Consider the following 26,577-nt stretch of genomic DNA (forward strand, 5'->3'; position numbering starts at 1 on the left):
CTGAGTAGTGGTCACCAAGGGGTACATGTGTACTAAGTTTCAGTTCAGTGGCTTTAGCGGTAACAAAACGTGCCACCCATGTCTAACGACGACGGACGACGGACGACGACGGACGCTGCGTGATGATAAAGGCTCACAGGTGAGCCAAAAACCACTTCTTTTGTTATTATATCTTTATTATAACTATTAGAACTTTGAAACTGTGATAAACAAATTGTTTTTACCTGATATTTAGGTGAAAAAATACAAGATCACCCTGTTTTTGAATTTTTCACACCCGCAACTTCGACATGTAAGATTGTATGATTCATGGTCCGAGTGGTCGAACTCCCAGTCCGAATCAATGTTTTCCCCATCTGACAGCTCCATATCTTCACCCCCCAGGTCTAAATCAGACTCGCTATCATCAATGAGCGCCGCAAGAACATCTTCGGTAGACAATGTGCTTTCCGTTTTGCCGCCATATCGCCGCGCTGCTGCTCTACAATGCATGGAGTACAAATGTCTACTACGGCCGTATATATCGGTGGGGAATCCCCGAAACTAGCGAGACTGGTTTCATTGATTGTAGACATTGGTTTGATAGGCAGTTCGAAGATGGCAGCACCGTAATTTGCTAGTTATCAACAATCTTCTGCATCAACCGCCCCACGGTTGCTCGGGTAATTGCGGTGGGGTCAAGATCAACCGTGTCACGGTTGCTCAGGTCCGAAAGGGTTAAGGTGAATATTCTCTCTGTTAGTTCCTGTGCTTTTACGGATTATATTGTACTTTTAGGGAGGTTTTAGGATGTATTTGCCCCATTCGATTTCATTTGCTTGTATTGTACTAGGCCTAGTAATCAGGGTCAGAGAGCTGGCGTACAGCATTTTATCCAGTACGTCCTCCTCGCAAATAGCGGTGTAGGTTTATTTGTTGACGGGAGGGATTTTTTTTCATTTATTCTCCATAATTCTCACTTATTTTTTTTTTCTTTCAGGTTCTCATCAGTACACACACACACATGGATGTACATTGTATTCCATCAGCATGGTTGGACATGGTCTAAAGTGTTATTGTATGTGTACCCACACTCATGATCCAGCACTTCTGGTGTTTTGTTGACAGACTGACGACAGCGCAACTGTTTCGCTTAGACTATCCTGTTTCTGGCAGACTTCTGAAGGGTGTATGGGTGTTTGCCTTTCTCTCTACCACTCCGCCCTAGTCTTTTTTTTAAACATGGACGCTTCTGTTTTTGTTCATGCAGTTCAGCTTCAACATATACATTTGTAGGCCTACGCCGATGTCTGGACATTGGCCTCAGTGCAAGTTGGGTCCAAAATTGGTTCCTTTCAAAACCTCATGATTAAGCCCATTGGAAGAAATCCAAAAAGCAGCAAATAAAATCACCATTTACTCATAAACTATCTACATGTATGTTATTTTTTTCTGCAAAATGCCAGCTTGCCCTAGCAATGACCCTTATTCACGCATTGAAAGGTTTTTGGGCAGAGAAAGGTCAACCGGTTTGCTTATTCCTTGCACCAAAAAATTATTTTGTTTCTCATAATTAGGAAGATTGTCAACCTGAAAGACTGTTTCATTTATTCAGTATTTGTTACTGACCCCAGATATATCTTTGATATATGTTAGCAAGCAGCATTCTATTATTTGTGACCCAATCCAGCAAAACCAGCTGCATGTCACTCTGAGCTTGGCAGGTTGAGACAGACTGTTCATTTCACTATTGTTTGCCTTTTGTGAAATCTGACGACATCAATTTTTTCTATTATTTCCTGGTGTCATCTACGCTCATCTTATGTGCGACACCTGACTGGTTTAGCTCAACTGCTGCTCTAGTTGTTGAGGACATTCAATTTGGGACATTTAGAGTGGATGAATCATCTGCCCTTCCATCTAATCCCGACCAGGGCAATATGGCATCAGACGCCTTTCAGTCGGGTGTTATTTGGTGTAAATTCCCTCGCGTAAATCCACCATGCGTGTGGTAAGGGCAGCAATCTCGCAAAGAAGAACCCCATATCCCTTCGAACGTCATTCGATCATCCCTCCCAGCCATTTGGGTTTGTTATGGTATGGAACAGTTCTAGAACTGTTAAACTGTGCCGATAGACTTTGGACAGTTCTAACAATACAATAGACACCCTGCGAAAATAAATTTCGGCAATTTTGAAACGACCCTTTTCACCACTTGCGACACTTTTACAGGCAACACTTCCTTTATGGCATAAAACTAAAAATATACAAGCTTATTCAAGTAATTTACTTCAAGTTGTCCATGCTTTTCAATGTTCATGATATTTTGAATGCTTTTCGTGATGTTTTGATTTAAAACATGGCTTTTATGTCATGGTAAACTTACGCTGCCTCTGAAAAGATGGCCGAAATTTTTTTTTCGCATATGGTGATGGTCTATAGAAGGGAATGTTCTGTCACTGTTCCAACCAATATCACATTTCAATGGTTACCTGGCCTGAAATGATTACGGGATGACAGATAGATCACAGTGATGATCAATTATAAACTGACACACCTGCATTAAAGGGGTCTTATCCACCAAATACTACATGCACACACTACAAAGTTTTCACATTTTACCCTCTTATCTTGTTGTTGAACTGATCAAAGTAGATTCTATTTTTAAACACTGCACTGAGCTATTATTGCTCATTTCCATATTACTACCCACCCACTGGACTGGACTAAGCTCTACCATGGCAACACTCATTCCTTATTCATGTATGTGTGCACTAGCAGCAAATGGAGGGATAAAAGAACACAACAGGACCATTGCCTCGAAATTGAGCTCAGTTGTAAAAGCAGCTGTACAAACAATGCAATATGGTGATGAATTGCTTAACTGAAAGACTAAGAAGTAAATGCAATTGGGGAGTAGAGAGCAAATGCAGCTCAGTGGCACAAGAATTTTCTGAATCGGTAGACTGGTGCCTGATCTACTGCTACCGAAAGAAAGGTTTTATTTCTGGTTTTTAAATTAGAGGTTTTTTTAACTAATCTGTTTTTGCCTGCATGCAGCAAGGGTTTTAATCTACCTGTTTTAGACTCTGAATAAGGACGAAAATGATCACAAGAAGTTGAGAATATTTGGTCACATGGCACATCATGTGACCAAATATTCTCAACTTTTTGTGATTTTTGGCTTTTTCTACATGAAGTCTTAGACGGGTAATTTAGAACTGTTGATGTAATCATCATGTGTTGAATATGTTTTCATTGCTCAAGTATAGTTAGGTTATTTAATTCCTCCAAATAAGGGAGTTTTGTATACACCAGTGCTTTTTTGTACATCATTGTATACCTGTTTGTTAACAAACCCTTGCCTTGGATTGGAGTATTGTAACCACAAAGCATGTGAAAGCAGCAAAACCACAACATGTTCCTGCTGTAGTGGAATCCGGCCCTCATATCTGGGTTTTGTGACAATTTTAAAACATTTCCTCTTGAGCTAAGTGTTGTGTCAATTTACCCAGAGAAGATGTTGACTACGCAAAACAGACCTGGCAAAGTGCCGAAACTATCCAAAATAAAGGAGTAGGCAGCTCTGCCATGGCCCTAACTGTGGGAATAGAAAAGTTAATTCAGTATCTTAGTTAATTTAGTAAAACCTCCTGAAATTCTCACCCATATTCGCCGTCCTCTCTTCCACGATGTTAAGGTCACCACAGGAGAGTTCCACCACCTGCATCAGAGACCAGCCCAGGCGTCGGATATGAGAGCAGGAGTTGAACATGTCACTCATGTTAGGGCCTAAAAATAAAATGTGAGACCTTTTCATATCAGACTTGTAAGTCAAGTTATACAGAGTATTCCTCAACTGGATACATGTAACTGAATGACACCAAGCACATTTTAAAGCTGACCTGAAAAGCTTTTATTAACATTTTAACTTTGGGTATAAATAATAGGGCATAACATAAGAAACACAAGTGTGAAAACCGCATAAAAAACAAACTACTCATCTTAAAGTTATAGCAGTATGTACTTCAAACATAGAACAAATTGATGAAGTACATTGTGCTCTACTGAAATAAATTTTTGACAAGCCCTTCGGCGATAATGGCTCACTGTGAGAAATGATTGCTATAATGTTGTCAACAGGGACTGGACCAATTGGTTCACTTACTGAATCCAAGATGGCGGACCACCAGACTAAAATGCGAGTACTAATTGAAGAGCTTAGAAGTATAATCAGGCTAAGGCACATTTTAAACCCTATATTTGGAGAAAAATGCAAAAATATGAAAACAAGAGGCCCAAGGGCCTGGCGCTCAGCTGAGTTAATATCATTAATATCTTCCCGGTGTTTAGTTCATTATGCATGAAAATGGCATGCTCGATGGTATTTGATATCCTTTTGCGTTCACTACGGTACCAATGTTTTTGGTTGACATAATTATGCCACTGTTCATTCCTAAATCCTGACCATAATTCGGGTGAAATCATCGTATGAAAATATTTACCGAAACATGAAGTTTATGCCATGAATGAGGATACTCATTGTCATAGCCTTGTTTACAAGTACGAAGTATTTTCCCGCGAATATTCAAAACTGCTTGGCTCCTTGCCAGTTAAATAACATGTGACTATACACAAAATAGAAAACTTTGATGGAAATTGTAAATCATTTTTTTATCTATCAGGGGAAACAAGCTGATGATGATCAAATAAATCATTCATGAAAAATCGTTTTGTTGCTGAAGCTTGCATGACGAAGTTAATGCTGAACCTTTTCTTGTGCTCTACTGAGCCACCGTAGTTTTCTATTTAGACCAGCGATGACGTCATTTCTGGTGATTCCCTACGTTGTCCAATGAGCGCTTTTTAAAATGTGCCATTTGGTATTGTACAGTATGCAATGTATTTTTTCAGCGCTGCCAGCGCCAGTTGCCGAAGAGAATGCCGTAGCTCCCTCAATTTCCAATCAATTTTTATGGGAGTGACATTATTGTATTGCTTAGAATGTCTACTTTTTACTCATGAAAGAATCGTAGAACTAAAACATAATAGGCGAACAGAATCATGCCGATTCACTGCACATACTGTGGGAATTCTCCACTTCAAAATACATCGGCGATGTCAACGCGAACAGAGCATGCACTTCCGATATCGTTTTCACAGAAATGTCGGCAAATATTCAAGAACTAATTTCTGAATTTAGTCCCTAAAGACCTTATGACTACCACTGAAACGAACTAGTGATAATATCGCCTACCAGACTCCTTTTTAAGCAGAAAATTGGGTACTTGAGTGTCATTGAGCTCCAAGATTATTGCACATGGTGTAAACAACATGCCGCCATTTTGTCTCCGCTTCGGTATTTCGTACGCCGCATATAATGCACCTTCTCAATTAAAACCAACATAATAAGGCCTTACATCGTTGATTGAATAGGAACACCACACAAAACACAATAAAGTGGGGGTACAATCGATTACGAAGCTGAAGTGAACAGTGATTTATTCCTGGAGCTACTGCTTTTGTTGTGTAGTGTAGCTGCCATAATATGTTTTGAGAACTGGCAAATAGGAGACTTCATTGATGGCTGACGTGATCGGGCGGGAATTTGAATCGGCAGAAATAATTAAAAGGCAGGTAGCGCCCTCTCCTGTTAAAATTTTGAACTTTTTCTCAATAAAAGAGATTTTCAAGAATTTTATCTTAATATTAGAGCATATTTCGACTAATTCTGCTGCTCCTAGGCCGATATAGGCCAGTTTCCTTCATGCACTCTCGCTCGCAGGAAGTAGGTCGAATGGCGACAAATTTTGTTTTGAAAGTAGAGTTTGACCAGAAGTATCCAGAAATGCAAAATTGAAGTCTCTAGGTCTTACGGTTACAAAATGTGCACCATGGGTTTAACGGATGGACGGATGGATGGATGGATGGATGGATGGATGGATGGATGGATGGACAGACGGACGCCACTGAACAACTTATTTGACAAGCTCGGCTGACTTAGTCAGCTGAGCTAAAAAATTAATTTCGAATTTTGTTAATTGGGTAATAGGGGGCGTGTTTTGAGTTTTTTCTGCCAGTTGGCTGAAAAGAGTGGAAATATCAAAGTCTGTCTAATTTGTCGATTATCAAAAAATTTCCGTGGTCAATCACCATTTTATTTTTCACCATTTACTTGCCCGACTGTCTGGAATAACATAATCTAAATTTCAGATTCACAACACCACGCGTTCTTTGATGCGTCACGGTCAAACATTGACAATTTAACTGCTAAAAGGCTTTAAAAATCAATTGTGGTCTTGTCTCTATTTACACTACATTTTGGGTCAATATGGTGAAAAATTTGAATGTGCTCAAATCACTCTAATTTATTTAGAATATTGTATTGCTGATGATTTAAGGTCAAAACAAGCTAAAATAATGAGAAAAAAACTTAATTTGACCCAAATAAGAGTCAACCTAACCCCGGTCTAAGTTCGGTTTCATTTTTACAAGTCTTGTTGTGTTGCCATTCATTTTGTAATTTCTTTGAAACTACTTAGGCCTTGATTCTGAAAGTTGTGCCCTAAGCAGTAAAGATATTCCTAAATCACATCCTAAATTTTCAGCTCCATAGCTTGCTTATTCTGGCCAGGGCAGGTCTTTGAATTTGGTGCTGTTGGCTGCAAAATCATGACTTTTTGTCGATTTTGTCCTCTTTCGTCGCTTTGGCACAGTTGTACCACTCTTTGAAATGTCTCTCATTTCTCCAAAAATGTCCAGATATGACTTTCCTTTGTTGGAGAGTTGTGGGATGTCATCTACATTAGTTTGAAAAAAATCTCAAAATGTTAACCCCTGAAATGTACCTTCATTGAGACAAGACCACTAATGAATATTCATAGGTTGGAGGGTCGAGGCCTACCAATTAGACGAGTGCATGTTTTTAACTCTCAAGTACATATTTGGAGAGGTATTGAAAAAATATTTTTTTTGGCAAGTCTACAGATAAAAAGAAATTATTTGATGAAAAAATTAATTTCGAATTTTGCTAATTGGGTAATAGGGGGCGTGTTTTGAGTTTTTTCTGCCAGTTGGCTGAAAAGAGTGGAAATATCAAAGTCTGTCTAATTTGTCGATTATCAAAAAATTTCCGTGGTCAATCACCATTTTATTTTTCACCATTTACTTGCCCGACTGTCTGGAATAACATAATCTAAATTTCAGATTCACAACACCACGCGTTCTTTGATGCGTCGCGGTCAAACATTGACAATTTAACTGCTAAAAGGCTTAAAAAATCAATTGTGGTCTTGTCTCCTGTTTTTTGGTAAACAATGAAGGAATTCCTCCTCAGGACGCAGTTTTTCTCACGACTCAAATAGTTTACATCGTAAATGATAAGCCAAGGGATATAATACTACGATACATTGACTTTGTCTGGCAATAATGTTCGTTAAAATACGCACTTGAAGGTGGAATTCTATTTTTTCATGGTTGAAAATCAAATGGCATGTATGATGTACACAAAAAGGCCTACAGATGCACTGTAGTGTATTTATTTTTGACGGGAATCACATTGCCTTTACATGATTGACAGTTTCTCTTGCTGTGTACCCACCTCAGGGCCTATTATTATGATAGCCAGCAGCATGATTTAGTTACCTTCATACAATAATGGATAATTTTACTGCTTGTCCCTTTCAGGTCCTGCGGCTGCGGGCAAGAATGGCATTTTGACCTGACCTCATCCCTACGTTTCCTTCTTGCTGTGATAGGCCTCCGCCTACAGGGGCTGATGGTGGCTATTTGTGGTGTGGATCTGGTTGATAGTAGGCCTATCTTATACACTTCATGCAGTTGCAGAAGGTAAACATGAGCCTACAGTTTGTTGTCCTTTCCTGAATATTGTCGAACGTCCGCTAGTGCTGGTGCAATTCATACGAGTGCTATCTCAGATCAGATTGAGATACTTCACCTGCTGTTTGTTATGCTCTGAATTATCATCGAGATTTTTTTGCATGGGTCTTTGTGGATAATATTTTTCTTTTCACTCCAGTTTCAGTTGAAATCCCTGCGCTGTTGTCAAGTCCCCACCACATAGCTGAAACCCCTAATCAGGCTTCTGTCTGCTCAGTACTGGACCATTCGAAGCAATCATTTTTCATCAAGGTATGTTATTCTCCAATTAAATAGACAATCCATACGGCTCTTACTAATAGAGTTGTTATTATTTACTGGCTATTAGTGTGACCTGACTGTTATGAATCAAACTAGTTTCCCCAATATTTCTAAGCTCTCTAATCTCCTTTCAGATGGCCACAATGGATCTCGCTCTCTTCTCAGACATGCAGAAATTGCAACATATAATCGATGGTGACCTGGATGTTAGTGGTACCACAGTAACTTATGAACTTTTTGATCGTATCCATCAGACAGTGGAAGATGCAAATTTCAATGTTCAGTTGACTGTTACCAACATTTTAAAGGCCTTTGATCCTGATTTGAAGATTCCTCAGAAAATAAGCAACTTAAAGAGGAGAGTCAGTAAGGCGATTTCGAAAGACCAGGGTTGTTATGTTATAGATAGTTTATATTGTGATCCTGACCCCGAAAAAACAATAGGTGGGAACCAAGTATCAGTTTTCAAATTTACCTTTGAGTCAATTTCTGCAGCAGAAGAACCACTGACTTATGGAGATATCTTAGAGTTGCGGCTTATCCTGCAGAAAAAGCAATTACCGTGGTCAGTTACAGTTCAGTGGCTGGTCAAACTTCTTTCCCTCCCAAACAATTTGATACCATCACAAGGATCAGTCTATAACCAGTGGCAAAGGCTTTACAGGGATCGTTGTAAATTGAAAGATCAAACTGCCATTTCTGCTTTTCATAGTGGGTTGTATCAGCCGCCAATTCCAAAAGTTAATTCTACTGGTTCTGTTGTTGCCCCCTCAGCTGAAGTGGGCACTTCCAAAACAGATACCTGTTCAATACATGAACAGGACAAGGTTGAAAATCTTCAGGATCTACTGAACAAATCTTATTCTGAACTCAACGTGGTTTATGAAAAACTGAATGTGACCTCAGAAGCCCTTGGCACTTCAGTGAACATTCAGTGTTCTGTTGATAGTCTCAAAGCTGAATGTGAAACCAAAAGAAAAACGATTGAGGCATTGCAGAAAAAATTGGTGGAGTACGATCCTCACAATGTCAACAGACGATTGAAAAGATCAGAGGAAAAGAGGAAACTATATGAAGCTGTTCTACATCAGGCGGATGAGGACATTGGTACTTGACATGAGAGAAAAAGGTTCTACAACAGAAGGTTGTTGACAAATCTTTGTTTTCTTTTTCAAAAGACGGCAGAGTGTTCAGTATTGACACATTGGTCTGTAACCTGAATAGACTTATAGGCTTACTTGAGAAAGCACCCACATCAACGCCCCAGGTTACTGGAAATACTGCTCACATCAAACCAAGGGAAGAACGAGAAAAGTTCATGAAACTTCATGTCAAAACAATAACTGAAAAACTTGACAAAATCCGCTTTAAAAATGACCCAAACCAGAGAGAACCAAAGGGAACAAGAAAGAGAGGACCAATGGGAACAAAACAGAGAGCAAAGCGTGCAAAACTGAGACCTCCGAAGAAAACAAACCGTACATCACCAAAGCGAAAAAAGAAGCCGTCTGAAACTGAGACTGAGATGTCGGACCATACTGACAGTGACGAACTAGATGATGCTGCAGATACCAGTAATGCAGTTGACAGTGTGGAGGTTGATGTTTTTGAGGTGCACTTGTTCAGTTCGGGGGAAACTGTGGCTGTTGCTTTTGAGGATGCATGGTACCCGGGGCAATGTGTCAAATTACTAACAGACGAGAGGAATTCTGCGGAGGTTAAATTCCTTCAACCCACAGAAAAGAGGCGTGGCAATGCATTTAAATGGCCTTCACCTAAAGATGACAAGAGTGATGTCTCCAACGTGTTTATCATTGGCCATGGCTTTGATCTTCTACCAACTGACAGTGGCTGCCGTCTATGGTACATCCCAGAAGAAGACTTTACCAAACTTCAAAGCGCATATGCAAATTTCAAAGTCAGATTTTTCTAAGTCTGGATCAGTCCGACTAAGAAAAGTTTGGCTTTTGAAATTTTCCTTGACCTACAAGTACAATGGCTGCATGACCTGGCCCCTACTATTAATATTACCCTTGATCTGGTATTATACTAAAATACCAGATCAAGGGTAATAATGTATTTCATTCTGCAGTTTTTAATGATTTTCAGTGTAAATATGCGTTATTTTCCTGAATACCTTGAACCTCTGCTGCACTTTAGAATTTGTCACTTTCTACGTATTTGCATGAAACATTGCTTCTGAATATTGAAACATAGTATGTATGTATTGATTTAGCTGGATATTTGTAACCTAGAAGGATGCAAAGGCTCCTTATCAGTTTGTACTATAAAAACAAGTGCTTTTTTCATGTCGAAATTATCTCATGTACTTGGGCGTGTGGTCTAGAGCCGCTGCAAAAAGCTTCCATTTTGCAATGCACATTTTTGGCAAGTGACGTGAAACATTGTATGTACCTATGGTGGTATTGTATTAGCTGGAAATCCTGCAAAGGTGCCACAGACTAGTAGTACTTACTATCCCAGTGGCCTTATAACTGTCAAAAACAGTTCATTTGTCTATGTTTAGCTCTTTGATCTTTACCAAACACAATGATACCAAATATGGAGATGGTTGCCATGGTAACTGGTGGTAAATTCATAATAAGGCAGAAGTAAAGAATGTAATGAATACTGCTGACTACCAATGTGACATATAAACAGTCACATTGCTTGATGTGAAACACTTAACTGGAAATTTATCAACAGTTATCCGTCCATTCACATAATGATGAATAAATTATGCTAATTAGCATAAAATATGCTAATTAGATCTTAATCTAATGGTTTGATATGCTTAAGTTATAACCTTGGTCTTCACACCTGATGTGTCCAAGTTTCATGTTAATAGTATTATTAAAAGATAAATTATGTCCATTTTAGTGTCATTTTTGCTATTTTCATTTGTGATACCATGGTTAGTACATTATGCAGTGCATTGCTGTACACAGAGCCAATTGATACTTTCAGACAACGTGTACAATCTGCGGAGATATAAACGGCTATATCTCGGTCCAATCTTGACCGATTTCCAAAATTCCAAAAGGTATCTCTTTCTAAGGATGTACTCTTTCAAAATAACCATGAAACTGAAGGTTTTTTATAAGTCTTATTGACCTTAACTCTCTACCACTGAGACTTTTCAGCGACCAAGACGTCATTATTAATGACAAAAGAAGTTTTTGGAAAATCACTCAAACTCGTTGATTAAGTTGTCACAGACATAAGAAATTGTCATTATATGTTGTTTAGGACAGATTAAATACCATTCCAAACTTTTGAAAGCTTTAGGGAGATTTGCTTGTGTCAAATGAGGACTATAGAATTGGCAAAATCGATGTACAACATACACTATGTAGATACATTGTAAATCATCGCCGTTTAGACACCATGCATTAATGTACACAAACTCGTACTGGGACTCAGTGTCAGCAGACAGACCGCAAAGTAGCATGCATTGTATACACTGTAAGCATGTGTAACTGCTTTTAGGTACCGTGGTACCGGTTGAGGTAGAGGTTTCTTCTTTGTATTGCCTCTATGTACTCCTCTGTGTATTTTTCGCACTGGAGCCCAGATTTTCTCGATCGAAATATGGACAAGCCTCGCTTTATTGACGTTTTCTAATCCCTTGCTGTCTTTACATATGTTCCGCGCTAATTACCGATCGGCGCTATCTTAAGATTGCGCTGCGCGTTTTACCGATCCTATGATTGCGCGGCCATCTCGAGATTGGGCAAGGCCGGTCCTGCGCGTTTTTAGGCTCTGCGCTTTTTTTCGATCCGAGTTTATAGTCATTCCATGTCGATTCGGTAGTGGTTTTTTTATATTATTATTATCGGCAATTTGAATTTTTGCTACACCACTACCAACCTATCTATGGGGCGCTTAGTTGGAAATAATATAAAATATAGCAATAGAATTTTGTTCTGAATCATGAATATTTGAATACTAGAATGACACAATGCACACTTTTTATTTTGCAATTTCTTCCAATACAAATATGTATATTTTCTTATTCTAATCTCTTAATTCTTTAATTGTTCTTTAATTGGACATAGTTGCATCATTTTCTAGGGAAACATTTCTGTAAAAATACTCCGAAATTCTCCTGCTATATTTTCTCTTACTGGATGGCTGAAAATGATATATAGGCCCTAAATGTACCCAACAAATAATCTGGAAGGGGAGTATGCAAAATAGAAAAGTGTTCCTGAACATGCAGGCTTATTGACATTGTTGATTTCATTGAGTATAATCATCCAAGGTCTTGATTATGATCTAGGGAAAGAACTGCAGAGTGGAACATTATAAAAAAGAACCCAATTAAAGAAGGAATTTCCATTGGCATTGAATTAGGACACCTCTGAATTCAAGGACAGTATGAGTAGCCCATTTCTCAGTCCCAAGGAAAGGGTGTCAATAAAGATGTTCAAACTGTAGTAGCAGGTCAATTGTTGTTCCAATATCCACAAAATTTTTGACGAGACAGCCACCCATATCATGACCGACGACCATGACCTATGCAAATTAAATTAGAATTGTCATAATATATTAATATATTCACTCATAAGAATACTCATAAGAATATTTGGATACACTCCAGGACTTACAGAGAGAAGTCCGCGCAGCACAATCTTACGACCAGCACAGCATAGGCCTAAACCGCCTTGCGCGATCTCGAGATGGCCGCACAATCATAGGATCAGTAAAACGCGCAGCGCGATCTTAAGATAGCGCAGATCGGCAAATTGCGCGGAACACATACATACATACACAACTTCCACCTGGAGGCAAGAGTGTGCTGGAATAATTTTCTTGTCGAAAATAATACCCTAGTACAAAAGTCTCGGCCTATGGCGGAGAATAATAATTTTGGGAAGAAATGGCAATTTTGTTAGTTCATACTTACCTATGGAACACTTTTGCATGTAACTCCATTTGGGCTCAAACACAAGAGTATCCCTTTAATGTTCTAAAGGGAGAACTGAGTTAACAGCTCGGCCGCCAGGCGGCGCCCTGACTGATCCCACGAGATCGCGCCGATCTCATGCCGCCATATTCAGTCTTACTCGAGCGTTAACAAAGAGTATGTCCCATTTGTGGGGAGGGCGGGAGGGCCGTGTTCCATAGGTAAGTATGAACTAACAAAATGGCCATTTCCTGTAAGGAAATGGGCATTTTGTGTCATTCAAACTTACCTATGGAACACTTTTGCATCGAATCCCAGCAACCTATTGGAGGTGGCAAACGAGGACTTACCTAAGGCTGAGCTGTTGTTCCATCAAGGAGGCACCACCGGCATAGTAGCTAAGGAGGACCGCCAGGGGAAAGAAATGGGGAGAACCGGGGGACCGGTATTTTGATCTCTGTATTTCAATCGTATTTATAGAGAGTAATAGACCCATTCTCCGGAAAGCGCTAGAATTGCATAATAAAAACTACCTTCGTTCCGGCAACAGAGCTTAGAGCAAGTAAGGCATGTTCAAGGGTGTAGAATGAGTTATTGCTAAACAACAATAAGAAATTGCATCCTTTCTAGTCTACTAGGGGTTGCCTGGATTGTTGAAGATAGGGCATATAAAAAAATGGCGCAAGATGCGCGTTTGACTCTTCAATCAGGCTCCCCCCCTCTTTTGATCTAGCCAGGATCAAACAACATGCCCCGCAGACACAATCGGGCCGATTGTGTGCATGCCATCTACGAGGGAAGAAACATCTCGAGAGAATGTGGAGTGATTACTCCAACATGCAGCGGAAAAACGACTTCTTGAAGAGCAACTCATCGGTAGTTAGCCCAGGAGGTGGCTAGTGCTCTAACTTCGTGCGCTGAGATGTGAGCTAGCGCACGAAGATCAGAGGAAGTCCTCAAGGTGTTGTAGGAAAGACGAATAGTCTCCACAATCCAACTTGAAATAGTGGCGGCCGCTATCTCTCGTTTATTTCCCTCCTTATAGGACAAAAACAAATGCTCTCTCCCCTGGCGGATACCGGGAGGTTTTGTCCTATTTATGTAGAACTTTAGGGCCCTGACGGGACATAAAGTTCTGTCAGGAAGATCATAAGAGATTGCTCTTGACAGAGACGGAATAGTAACCGGGGGCCGAGAGGTGGCCAGTCCCTGGTTCTTCGCCAGAAAGCCTGGTATGAAAGCCAGGATAACCTCCCCTCCCTCTCTAAAAGCCAGCTTCTTAAAAGAAAGTGCATGGAGCTCTGATCTCCGTTGGGCGGTAGCCAAGGCTACTAGAAAGACCATTTTGAGTGTCAGATATTTCATGGATGAAATAGACATGGGTTCAAAAGGATGCCTCATGAGCACCTTAAGGACAACAGAAAGATCCCATTTAGGGGTGTTGTGAACCGGTCTAGGACGCTCTAATAACATTCCTCTGAAAAGAGGGGTTATTTGGTCCTCCCAACGAAGATCCCAGGTGCTTAAAACACGGAGGGTAGAAGCGATGGTGGACTTGTACCCTTTTATAGCCGTGACAGATAGTTGTCTTTCCGTGAATAATTCAATAAAGAAATCAAATAATCTGTATATAGAGGGAGAGATCGGATTAACTCCGTTCTCCCTGCACTAGGAAGTGAAGGTAGACCACTTTCCTTGATACACATCAAGGGTTGACCCCCTTTGAGGTGCGGACATGCGTTTGACAGCGATGTCCGAAAAGCCTCTCTGGTGGAGATGCAACTGGATAAGTTCCAGGCGTGAAACTTGAAAAATCTAGGGTTTTGGTGGTAGCATCTCCCCAGGGGGTGCCACAGGAGGTGCTTCCAAGTCGGAAGACTCCTGGGGTGGTCTATCAGGAGCTCCAGCAAAGCTGGGAACCAGGCCTGATTTGGCCAGCAAGGTGCGATGAGAGTTATTCTCACCGGGTGGCTGGTCAAGATCTTGTTCAGGACTGGTTGGATGAGAGGGAGTGGTGGAAATGCATATGCGTTCAGCCCGACCCAAGAGGCTGTAAGGCTGTCGACATCCAAGGCCTCTTCGTCGGAAGTGGAGAGTAACAGATGGGAAGGCGATTGTTCAGCCTGGTGGCGAACAGATCTACCTTCGGAGATTGCCAAAGGCGACAAAGGTCGTCTACAATCTCCTGATGGAGTGTCCACTCTGTCTGGACTAGTTTGTCCTGACAGGACAGGGCGTTGGCAACGATGTTGCATTTGCCCGGTATGTGTCTGGCACATATCGATACTCCAAGGTCGGCACAAAGATGGTAAAGCTCCCAAGTCAGCTAGCAAAGAATGCCGGACTTTGTGCCTCCCTATCTCCTGACATATGCTACAACTGTAGAATTGTCGGAGAACAGGGTTACTCTCCAATTCTTCAGGTGAAGGGAAAGAGCCCTCACGGCAAGAAGGACAGCCTTCATTTCCAATATATTTATTGAAAGATTGGTCTCCTCCCTTGTCCATAGACACCTTATGGACCTGTCCCCGTTGTTCAGATGTGCTCCCCACCCTAGTAGAGAAGCATCTGTGAACAGGGACACTTCTGGGGGCGGTGGAGCAAGATCTACACCGCTTTGGAGACGAGTCTCCGACTCCCAGAAGTTCCAGACGTTCTTGACTAATGGGTCTCTGTGGGGTTTCCATAGAGACATCAGAAACATCTGGATGGGTTGCATATAAGCTGAGAGGGATTTGGTCTGCTGCCGAATTCAGAAGGCCCAAAAGGCTCAAGCATCGCCTTGCGGTAGCTTGAGTCCTTCCTCTGAATTCTGCGACGAGATGAAGAATTTTCTTTATCCTGTCTAGGGGGGGCAGCATTTTCCGTATGGCCGTAAGGAACTGAACTCCAACGTAAACGAAGTCTTGGGATGGCGTGAATTCTGACTTTGTTTCGTTGATAATCCAACCTGCGGAGACTACTTTTTGCTTTAGAACATGAAGTTTTTGCAGTAGTAGTTTCCGCGATTTGCAACGGAGTAGCCAATCGTCTAGGTAGTGATGGTACGGTTCAAATCTAGTTTCACTCCGTACCTCAACATGTTTGGGGCTGGGGACCCCATGGGGCACCAATCGTCCCCAAACGTCTGCAAATTTTTGCAGACGGCCCCCGACTACCGGAGTCGGCTCCTTTTTGCGTCCGGGAGGAGAAAGGAGGGGGGAGTCACTTCTTCCGGCCTGCACCCCTTGGACGAAAGGAGTGCCTAGTCGGACCGGATCCACCCTGGTTAGAGGAAGTATTTTTCCTCTTCCCAGTCCGGCGACCCTCCGCTTCCCGTCGGAAGGATCCAGCAGGAGCAGGCTGACTAGGCGGGGTAGGCCCAGGCAGGACCTGCCTGGCATACGGGATTGAACCCGATGCCTGCTGGGGCCTCTCTATCTTTCTAGCGTTAGGTAGAGAGGTCTTGGCCCTCTGTGTCGCAGTGGGGGCATATAATTTGTCGCAATCTTTCTGTACTTGAGCCGCCTCTTGTACAGAATCTGCGAACAGGAAAGAACCGTCCATAGGAGCGGTTCTTAAGGCCCCTTCCAGCTGGAGGGATCTGATGACATTGAGAGAGCCCAGGGCGGCGTCTCTACGAAGTAGGACGCTATTTGCTGCAGTCTTGGCGGACAGAGCAAAAGCGTGCCTAATCGAATGTGACAAGGATGTCACAAGCGATTTTGTGTCATCAGATAGTGACTCATTATCCTTTAGGGATCTGGCTAGGGCCAGGTTAGTGTGCTCTGCGAAGGAGAGTACCGCTAACGTGTTTTTGGCCAGACCCTCTTGTGCTCTAAGTTCTCGGTAAGCCGAGGAGGAGGTCACCCTAGGCACAAGTTGGTCCAGCTGTACATCGTCCTTTAACGTGGAAGTCGATGCAGCAGCTGGACAGCCGGCCGAGCTGACTCGATAATAGTCAGCGTGGTACTGCCTAACGGGAGGAAGTTGTGCCGTGAACAACTTCCCCCGTTAACACCAAGCTTCCGGTCCGGCTGCCGGAAGGACAGGGATGGAAGTACGTTGGTGCGCGCCTTGGGAGTCTCTGATTGTACGCTCCAATAGTTCATAGACTGCTACCACCGACGGGGAGGGAGGAAGGAATTCAAGGGCCCGAGTGGAGCCCGGAGAAACCTTTGGATTGGGATCCACTTCCTGTCCCCAAAGTGAGAAGGTCGGTGCCGATAAGGCTGGCAGTTCCGGCGGGGTAGGGCACAGATCCTGCGGGAGGTACGATCTGATCAAGGATCTGAGTGTCCTCATAACCGACAGGATACTGGCCTCCTCTGGTGACAGCTCCTCCTGATTGGGGGAGCGGTAGCCTGGCTGAGAACTCTCGTTCTCAGAAAATTCCTCTAAAATAGAGGAGTCGGATGGTGGGTATCCGATGGGACCAGGCGCACCAGAGGAACCGGAACCCTGCTCCAGATGGCTGAGTCTATCAGTAAGACCCGCTACCATCTGGATGAGCTGGGACAGTTGCTGTCCCGACTCGGGTTCCGGACCCGACGTGCGGCTTCTCTCAACAACGGGCGGTTGAGGAGAGGGTGGGCGCATAGGCGAACACTCGAAGCCGTATGTACGGGCGAATGGGTCTTCCGGAAGCGGAAGATGCCCATATTCTGAACAAGAGTTCAGATGTCCCCTCCGCGTAGCTCGTTCCATGGGAACGACACCTCTACAAGGAGGAGGGGGTGCACTTCCGGTTGGCTCCACCTAAGAGGTTGGCCAACGTAGGGAGGTGCCTGCATTTCCGGCAGGACGAAGTCCGAAACCGGAAATGCCCGTAACTCCTTCGCCGGAATGGAGCTACCGGTTGCCCTTTTAGGAGGAGGTACGGGGGGGGGGGGGGGGGGAAACGCTGTTACCGAAGACGCATGGCGTTTCGGAGGTGGCGTTATAAAGTCCGTCCCTACTCTACTGTGTCCGTGAGGACTGGGGTTATTTCGCAGTAAAGACTGAGAAAACCCCCAGTAGGGTCTTCGGTTACTGATACGCGGGAACCCGCGTCAGCAACCGGAACTGCAATCGGCAGACCGGAAGCAGGGTGCTCCCGCGGGTACAAAGGGCTTGTACTCGGGGGAGCGGACGACAGAGGAACCGGAAGGTTCCCCGAGGTCCGGGGTATATTAAACCCTTGGAGACTTACTGGATGTAAGTCTCCCTTGGGACCACAGACATTGATCATGTCTGATCCCGCATCCTTCGCAGCCGCGGCCGGAACTGGAACTCGGCTGACGGAAGGGGTGGTGGCGGAAGGTCTGGTAGACCTCCGGGTTATCTGCCCGGAAACGGAACCGGAAGAGGGTTTAGGCGTCTTCGCGGTCTGTTTCCCGCCACCAGACGAAGTCCTTTGTGGTGAGACAAAGGACTCCGTCGGAGGGGTACGCCATATAAAAAATGGTACCAATGACAATAAAAACACTGGGAACCCCAAGTAGGCCAGAAAGGACGCAATTATTAATGGAAAAGAAAACATGCCTACTTGAATTAAACACTATTGCAATGGATCTGAGTCTTGTTCATTACAATAGAGAGGACAATAGCCTACGTAAATCTACCCTACCAAGATCAAAATAATGGAGCCAGGTCGACTAAGCTAGCTAAGAAAGGTCTATAATTAAATAGACTGGACAATACTAATGCCAAGATTAGTTTGGCGGTCTACTCCGTAGGTGAATGAACCCAAAAATCGTCTAGACTTGGCTGGTTGAATTTGGTAAATCGAATTCACGGCAGCTATGAAAAAACGATGTGCTTCGTAGAAGCACACGAGTAAAGACTGAATATGGCGGCATGAGATCGGCACGATCTCGCGGGATCGGTCAGGGCGCCGCCTGGCTGCCGAGCTGTTAACTCAGTTCTCCCTTTAGAAAATTAAAGGGATACTCTTGTGTTTGAGCCCAAATGGAAAAGTGTTCCGTAGGTAAGTTTGAATGACACAAAATGCAAATCTCAGAAAGTGTGTCCAACAATGCAATATAAATGTACCAACCTAATATTTTTAAGTATCCACTGAGCAACCGAACTGTCTTCAGCTTCTCCTCATCATCTGAAAGAAACCATCATCACACATATAATTAATCTTTGCATCATCATAAAGCATTCTCCCAGGCAAAGAGAAACACCTCACCCAGCTTAACCATTCAAAATGCCAACAACCCTGAACAGCAATAGAATTGACACATAATGGCAAACTGATTGATGAAGTAAATTTTTCATACTTCTCAACTCAGTCAAAAACATATCACGCAAAGCCACTGACATCTGGAGAGAGACGTGTTTAAGAGTCTGATATGGGGACATTTACCAGCAGTCCTGATTAACCTTGGCAGTGTTGTAGCCAGTGTGTACAAGTTCTCCTCCAACAGTTCAACTAGCGATTTCACTCCCACTCTTGTCTGGTGACTCCTATATTCCTCCAGCACTTTCTCACTTCTCTTGCACACATTGGGGTAATCATCAGTAGTCAAGCCAACAATCACCTCCAGCAGCTTGGGGATACTTCCCTTCAGAGTTCTGCAAATATACGGTAAAACCTCCTACGAGTTGGGAATACTGCATGTGATTTTGTACAAGGTATGGTTGTGTGAGCTGGTGATCAACCTATCAGTGTGAGTGGCAAGTGAATCACTTCAGTGGTTGAACCAATACAAGGACGCCACATAACATGAACATATTCTATGTTTGAATGGCTGCAGTCAACTGAATCTATCACAACGTCAGCGTTCTCCAACCCCATTAATCGCTATGGCGGACCGAGACAAGACCACAATTGATTTTTTAAGCCTTTTAGCAGTTCAATTGTCAATGTTTGACCGCGACGCATCAAATACTGCGTGGGGTTGTGAATCTGAAATTTTGATATGATATTCCGGACAGTCGGGCAAATAAATGGTGAAAAATAAACTGGTAGTTGACTACGGAAATTTTTTGATAATCGACAAATTAGACAGACATTGATATTTCCACTCTTTTCAGCCAACTGGCAGAAAAATCTAAAAAAACGCCCCCTATTACCAAATTAGCAAAATTTGAAATTAATTTTTTCATCAAATAATTTCTTTATATCTGTAGACTTACCACAACAAATATTTTTTCAATACCTCTCCAAATATGTACTTGAGAGTTAAACACATGCACTCGTCTAATTGATAGGCCTCGACCCTCCAACCTATGAATATTCATTAGTGGTCTTGTCTCGGCCGCCATGGCGATATCGTAGGCCGCCATCTTGAAAATTTCAAGTGACTCGCCCGCTAAGTTGCCATCCTTTGCCGCCTTGCCGGATTTTTCACCCGCCAAGCCAAATGAAATTGAAATCACGTATCACATATTTCTTCTCGTTTGATCCCGTTGTACCCTGTACATTAATTGAAAGAGACTGCTGACTTTACGCCGACAGCTATTATCATCCACCTGCGGCACACCTGCAAGCATACATGTTTAGTCTACGGTCTCTTTTTATCATAATTATGTCCAGCACCACCGATAGGTGCTGGACATATTGAGTTCACTAGGTAGGAAAAATTCTCTTTTCTCAGCAATTTTCAATTGGGATGCGAGATCAGCCAAACTACAAAATATCAACACCCAAATGGCCACGGATTTGTTGATCAACATTAATATCCAGGTCTGAGTTGTAAAATGAATTCAAAATTTGAAGTCATTTGGTGAGATTTGGGCGATTTTTTGTTAGATAAGATACTTCTCCAACAGATTCGAATACATGGCAATCCCCACAATGATGTCATTGGAATTCCCCTTTCGAATTATCTGAGTCAATCCGCCATTGATGACGTCATTGGCGCCAAAAACTTCTTTTATTTGACCTCGATTCTAAAATCGTTTTCCCAAAGACGATTCAAGCCTTTAAATCAGCTACAAACATTCTTAATCATATCACTGATTTACACCAAGACGATGTATAGAGAAGTAAACGCACAACGCACGTATTTTGCCGAGAACTATTTTTTGTCAATTCACTCTGCCACCTCATGTCCGCCACCTGCGCGACCTCGTCACGTCATTGGCGCCAAAATATACTTTCATTTGACCTCGATTCTAAAATCATTTTCAAAAACACGATTCAAACGTTAAAGTCAGCTACAAACGTTCTTAATCAAATTACTGATTTACACCAATACAATATATAGAGAAGAAAACAAACAAATATCAAAATACGATTATTTTGCCGAGAATTATTTTTTGTTAATTCACTCTGCCACCTGCGCGACCTCTTCACAATGACCATGTGTTGGCCAGCGGATTAATTTTGATACTTGCTGTCCATCGAGCGTCCATCGATCAGGTGAGTTTCTAGTGAATTCTATTGCGAGGAAATGAATGTTTCCTAGACATAAACATGATAAACGGCAACTTGGAGTAGTAGTTATTGCACTCTGTGTATTCATGTAGTGCTCTTCTTGTGCATAAACAGCGCTTTCGTCTGTCCGGCCATCACGACATGTACAATACAAGAGCAAACAGGACAAATCATCTAATCTTAGGCCTAGGCTACTTCAGCATCTGAGCATGCTGAGCATTAGCCAAGAAATATCTTATCACTGCTCTAAAATTTGATATTTAGCACATAGCCTATGACAAGTGCTTCCAGAGCCAAGATGGATGAAAATTGATAGTTAGCCATGGGGGGGGGGGGGCAGCCGCCGTTTGCGCCCCAGTCGGACTCTGACTCTGAGGCGATCCTCTTTTAGTCCTGGTGTAGTAGCGCCCCCCTGGGTTATCCACTTCACGTTATATATGGCATTAGGCTACCCTAAAACCTTTCAAAATCAATTTTTCAGACTTCTTATTACCCCTATTTGACCTTATATCACCAATATCATCTTGTATCACCAATATCATCTTATATCACCAGACCAACTTATCAACAAACCTATCACCAGACAGACCAACTTATCACCATTTCAACGTGTCAATCTCATCATATCACTTCAACAACCTCATCAACATCTACAACCTCATCGACCTCATTGACCTCATCGACCTCATCAACCTCAACAACCTCATCAACGGCTCTTGACAATCTGATATTGACAACCAGACCAAGTACCCATCAGAAAACCTTGTTGATTTGTCTGATTCAAGAAACCTCTGATTTGATTCACTCCGTAAATTGATTCATCATTCTGTGTAGTACTGTTGAGAAATGCGGTCTAAGCAGAAGAAAAGTGCAAAAACCCGACGGACAGAACGAAGAAATGAATGTGCTAAGAACAAGGAAACAGTCCATCAAGGCCAGGAAATCGCTGCTACAGAGGCACAGCAGATGCCAAGTGCACCTTCATCTTCCAGGACTTGTACCACTGATTGCAGTAGAAGCTCGATGAATCCCTTTCAGCTTCAAGCATGTCAAGGATCGCTTCACCAAGGTTCCACATTCTTCTCACCCGACTCTGCTGGTAAGCAATGTACTCCCATTGCATATGTTTCTATACTTTATGTTAAGGCCCTCAGAACGTCCCTTTGGCACAGGAATGACATTGATAGAGTTTTATTCTTGGGAGATGATTTGTACAGGAGATTACCACATCAACATGATTTTGTTGAATACAGCGAGTTGCCATCATCGTTCTTGATTCCTTCCATGAATGCAAGATTTCAGACAACCATTGGCCCTGTCTTCTATGGCATTCTCAGTCGGACAGCTGATTCAGGAACAGATTCAGTGTCTCACTGTCTATTGTCAGCTCTATCAAAGGTTTTGAATGACCATTCATGTGCTGGCTGCCTTGTCACGGCATGTGGCTATACTTTGTCTGTGTTTCACCATCACGGAAAGTTTGCTGTCTTTGACTCTCACAGCCGTGATCTCAATGGTCAGGTTTCTGAGAACGGCTTTGCTGTTATGCTGCCATTTACATGCATTGATAACATAATCACTCATATTCACAGACTGTACCACACTCACCTGAATTCAGAATTCAATGTTGTTCCTGTTTTTGCACAATCGCTTGCGCCAACTAAGTCAGGAACAGCTTACAGGTTATTGAAGTCCACAACAGATCATAATACAATGGGAGGTCTTATGGACAAATATCTCAAGGACCAACAACAAAAACTGAACAAAAACAGAAGGGATATTGGAAGGAGTGGTATTTCATGAAATCTGAGGATTATAAACAGAAAAGAACATTTGCTATTATGAAATACCACAAAAATAAGTACAAAAATGAAATTGAGCACCGAGAAAAAAAGAAAGACAGTGTCAGAAATAGGTATGCCACTGATGCAGACTACAGAAACAAGATGCATGCTGACAAAAGGAAGAAGTATGCCACTGATTCAAGTCACAGAGAAAAGAAAAAAAATGACACAAAGCAGAAGAGGCCATGCAAACGTAAATGTGGACATGATGCTCAGGATTGCAATGAACAAGGAAGTGATGCCAAGAAAAGATGTGTCAATCCTGTGGAGAGGTCCTCTTCAGATTCTGCCACTGACAAATTCCTCAAAGATGTGAAATACGGCCCAGAATATGTCTGCACATCTTGTCATCGGTTGCTGTTTTCCAACCAGGTTGTTTTGTGCAATCGAACTCGGTACACTTCAACTACTGAAAAACAAAAAATAAGTCAACTCTGTTTAACTGGGAAGTATGTGTTCGAATCATGTAGATGTAGTGCACTGTTGGAATCTGACCATAACAGTCTGAAAAAACTTGCAACAGGTGTCTCAAGGAGTGGATATGCCATTCTTGTGATCACTCATTACAAATTGGCAAAATTCCAAGCTTGTCTATTGCCAATGGACTCCAATTGGATGACATACCTACCGAATTGCAGGACTTGAACATTCTGGAGAGACAACTGCTTGCTTTGCGCATTCCATTTGCAAAAATGTTCAACCTACCAAAAGGAGGTCAAAAAGGAGTTACAGGGCCAGTGATCTCTGTTCCATCAAATGTCGGTCAAACAGTAAATAACCTCCCTCGGCAGATGAATGATACAGGTCTCATCAAAGTGAAACTAAAAAGGAAATTGGAGTACAAACGGTATGTGTCTTATCAGCTGATTCGTCCTAACAAGTTACAGGCTGCCTTACAGAATCTGACCCAGAACAATGCATTGTATTCCCATGTGTGCATCAATGATCAATGGGAGACTGAGAATAATGCATCAAATGAAGACATCATTGCCACTACATCTACCATTGATGAACACTCGCAGATTGATGAAACAGATCATGTAGATGATGTAAACACATTGAATTACATGAGTCATGATGGTTCGACAGTGCAATCTAAAGAGACACGCACTTACCTCCAAAACGCTGAGCAAAGCATGAATGCAAATGACACTCGGTCATCGCATGATACACGCACTCTGAATCCAGACTCTCCTGTGTTGACTGACACAGTTATGAGGAGAGTTCCACATCAGGTAATGCCACCAATGAGCCTGATCAACCTCAATTACTGCTTCCACAGAGTAAATATGAGTTACCACTCGACACATGTTTACAACCTGTTGATATTGCACAGGAGGTCTTGGATCAGCAAATAGTCTACTGTGTGGCACCTGCAGAAGGCAATTGACCTGTATCCCTGCTGAATGTTGAACACATTGAGGGAATGTCGTTTCCACAGCAATTTCCAAATGGGAGATATGACTACAACACCGACGGAACAGTAAAGATTGGCCTGAATCGTTACTTCAATGCCAGACTATTCAATGCAGACAGGCGATTCTCATCTGATAATTCATTCATATTCTTTGCACAGTACACGAGTGAATTGCAACAAATCATGTCTAGCATTTCAATTGCAATGCGCAAGGAAACGGCCGTCACTGGAACTGGTAAAAAGATCACTGCAAAAATGCTAACTGACAAAAGCGCACTAAAAGACCTATTACACTCTGACCGAAGCTTCAGGTTTTTACAACCAGTTTTTACAACCGGTACTCTGTGTTCTCTTGATGGCATCTTCAAATCCGAATCGCAATGTGGATGAACTAACATTCCTAGAAAAGAGTCAACTGCTTCAGGAAAACCCTGTCCTTGCAGCAAGAATGTTCGACCACCGTGTCCATGTACTTTTTCAAGACTTGCTGTTGAATGATGCCGCACCACTTGGTAAAGTAGTCGACTTCTTTTGGAGAACTGAATTCCAATGCCGTGGATCTCCACACATTCATTGTCTACTGTGGATTGAGAATGCTCCCAAGTTAGATGTGGATCCAGATGAGGCTGTCTGTGCATTCATAGATCAGTACATTTCCACTGAACTTCCAGATGAAAGTGTGAACCCCATACTGCACAAAATTGTCAAAGAAGTTCAAATGCACAGAAAAAACCACTCAAAATCCTGTTTCAAAGGAAACTGGCAAAAGCGTTGTCGGATCTGTCGATTCCTTTTCCCAAAACCACCAATGCAACATACTACAATTGTGAGACCTAAAAAGACTCTCACCAAAGATGAGCCAAACTATTCATCCAGTCAAACAGAGGACTTAGTAGATGATGCTCCTTCTACAACTGCTGCAGCAAATGACAGCTGTTCCACCGATGAAGAAACACCTGACACAATGACTGAAAAGAAAGCAAAAACTTACAGAAGGTACGGGATCTGCTGGAGCACATAGTCAGTAACTCATCTGAAGTTCCCTCTACAGAAGAATTATTAGTCAAAGCAGGTCTAAGCCAAGGCGAATACGAAAAAAGCATGACAGTTCTCATAAAAACAAGAGGCCCAAGGGCCTGGCGCTCAGCTGGATGACCTAATAACATAGGACTGATGGTGCAAAGTAGTAAATATCGGCTTTATACTACTGTTTGAAGGTCAAGAGAACACGTTATACCACTAAAATTTTCAATGCAGAGCTGCCAGCTGGATGAAATATGATTGAACTTATCAGCCATGGTATGTAAATATTACAGGAGGCAACGGAAGATATCCCTAGTTCAGTATGTTGTATCGGTAGCTTTACAGAAAAGAAGTGTCAGAGAGGATGAGACTTCTCCATGGACAACTGTGGTATGTCCAGGCTGGGTTGTACAGCACAAGGATACAAAATGCTGTCGGTAATTGAGAGGTATCCTGATTTAACAGAGGTCAAAATAAATAGAAATTACCAGTTTGGGACTAACACCACTGTCTTTTTTTTTTAATAAGGTAGAGATTACAGGAGTCAACAAAATTAATTTTATTGAGAGAAATTGACCTGTCCTGCAGGTGATTGGAATTTACAATACAAAGGGTCATTTTTCATGACATTGTGCTCTACTGCGTATCCCTAGTGAGTCGATCGGGAACCAATCTATTCTTGGCGCAGACAGGTTCAAATTGGCTATATCTTGAATAGATTGAATTGCGATGAAAATCTAATGCAATAAAGGAGCAATATCGAAGAGACAAATTAATCAAACCAATTGTCCACAGACATTACCCTGAAATGGCGTGATGTATGCGTGCATATAAAAGTATATCAATTGGTCTGATAGAGATGATGAGGCAATGTCAATATGCCTTGTTCCTTAGTCAG

General features: G+C 42.3%; 1 protein-coding gene across 5 annotated transcripts in view; it reads right to left on the reverse strand.

Moving 5' to 3' along the window:
• Positions 1 to 26,577, reverse strand: part of LOC135494754 (TELO2-interacting protein 1 homolog) — a 412,060-nt gene that overhangs the window by 306,978 nt on the left and 78,505 nt on the right. For all 5 annotated transcript variants that reach the window (XR_010448433.1, XR_010448431.1, XR_010448432.1 and 2 more), the window contains exons 9-11: positions 19,380 to 19,588; positions 19,065 to 19,121; positions 3,646 to 3,771 (exon numbers count right to left, since the gene is read on the reverse strand). Coding sequence is in view for 2 of the 5 variants with exons in the window: in XM_064783023.1 (XP_064639093.1) it covers positions 3,646 to 3,771; positions 19,065 to 19,121; positions 19,380 to 19,588 (392 nt within the window). In the remaining 3 variants the exon portion in view is untranslated. The remainder of the gene's footprint in view (positions 1 to 3,645; positions 3,772 to 19,064; positions 19,122 to 19,379; positions 19,589 to 26,577) is intronic.

Source organism: Lineus longissimus, chromosome 10 (genome assembly GCF_910592395.1).
Source record: "Lineus longissimus chromosome 10, tnLinLong1.2, whole genome shotgun sequence".
In the NCBI taxonomy this organism is placed as follows: Eukaryota; Metazoa; Nemertea; class Pilidiophora; order Heteronemertea; family Lineidae; genus Lineus; species Lineus longissimus.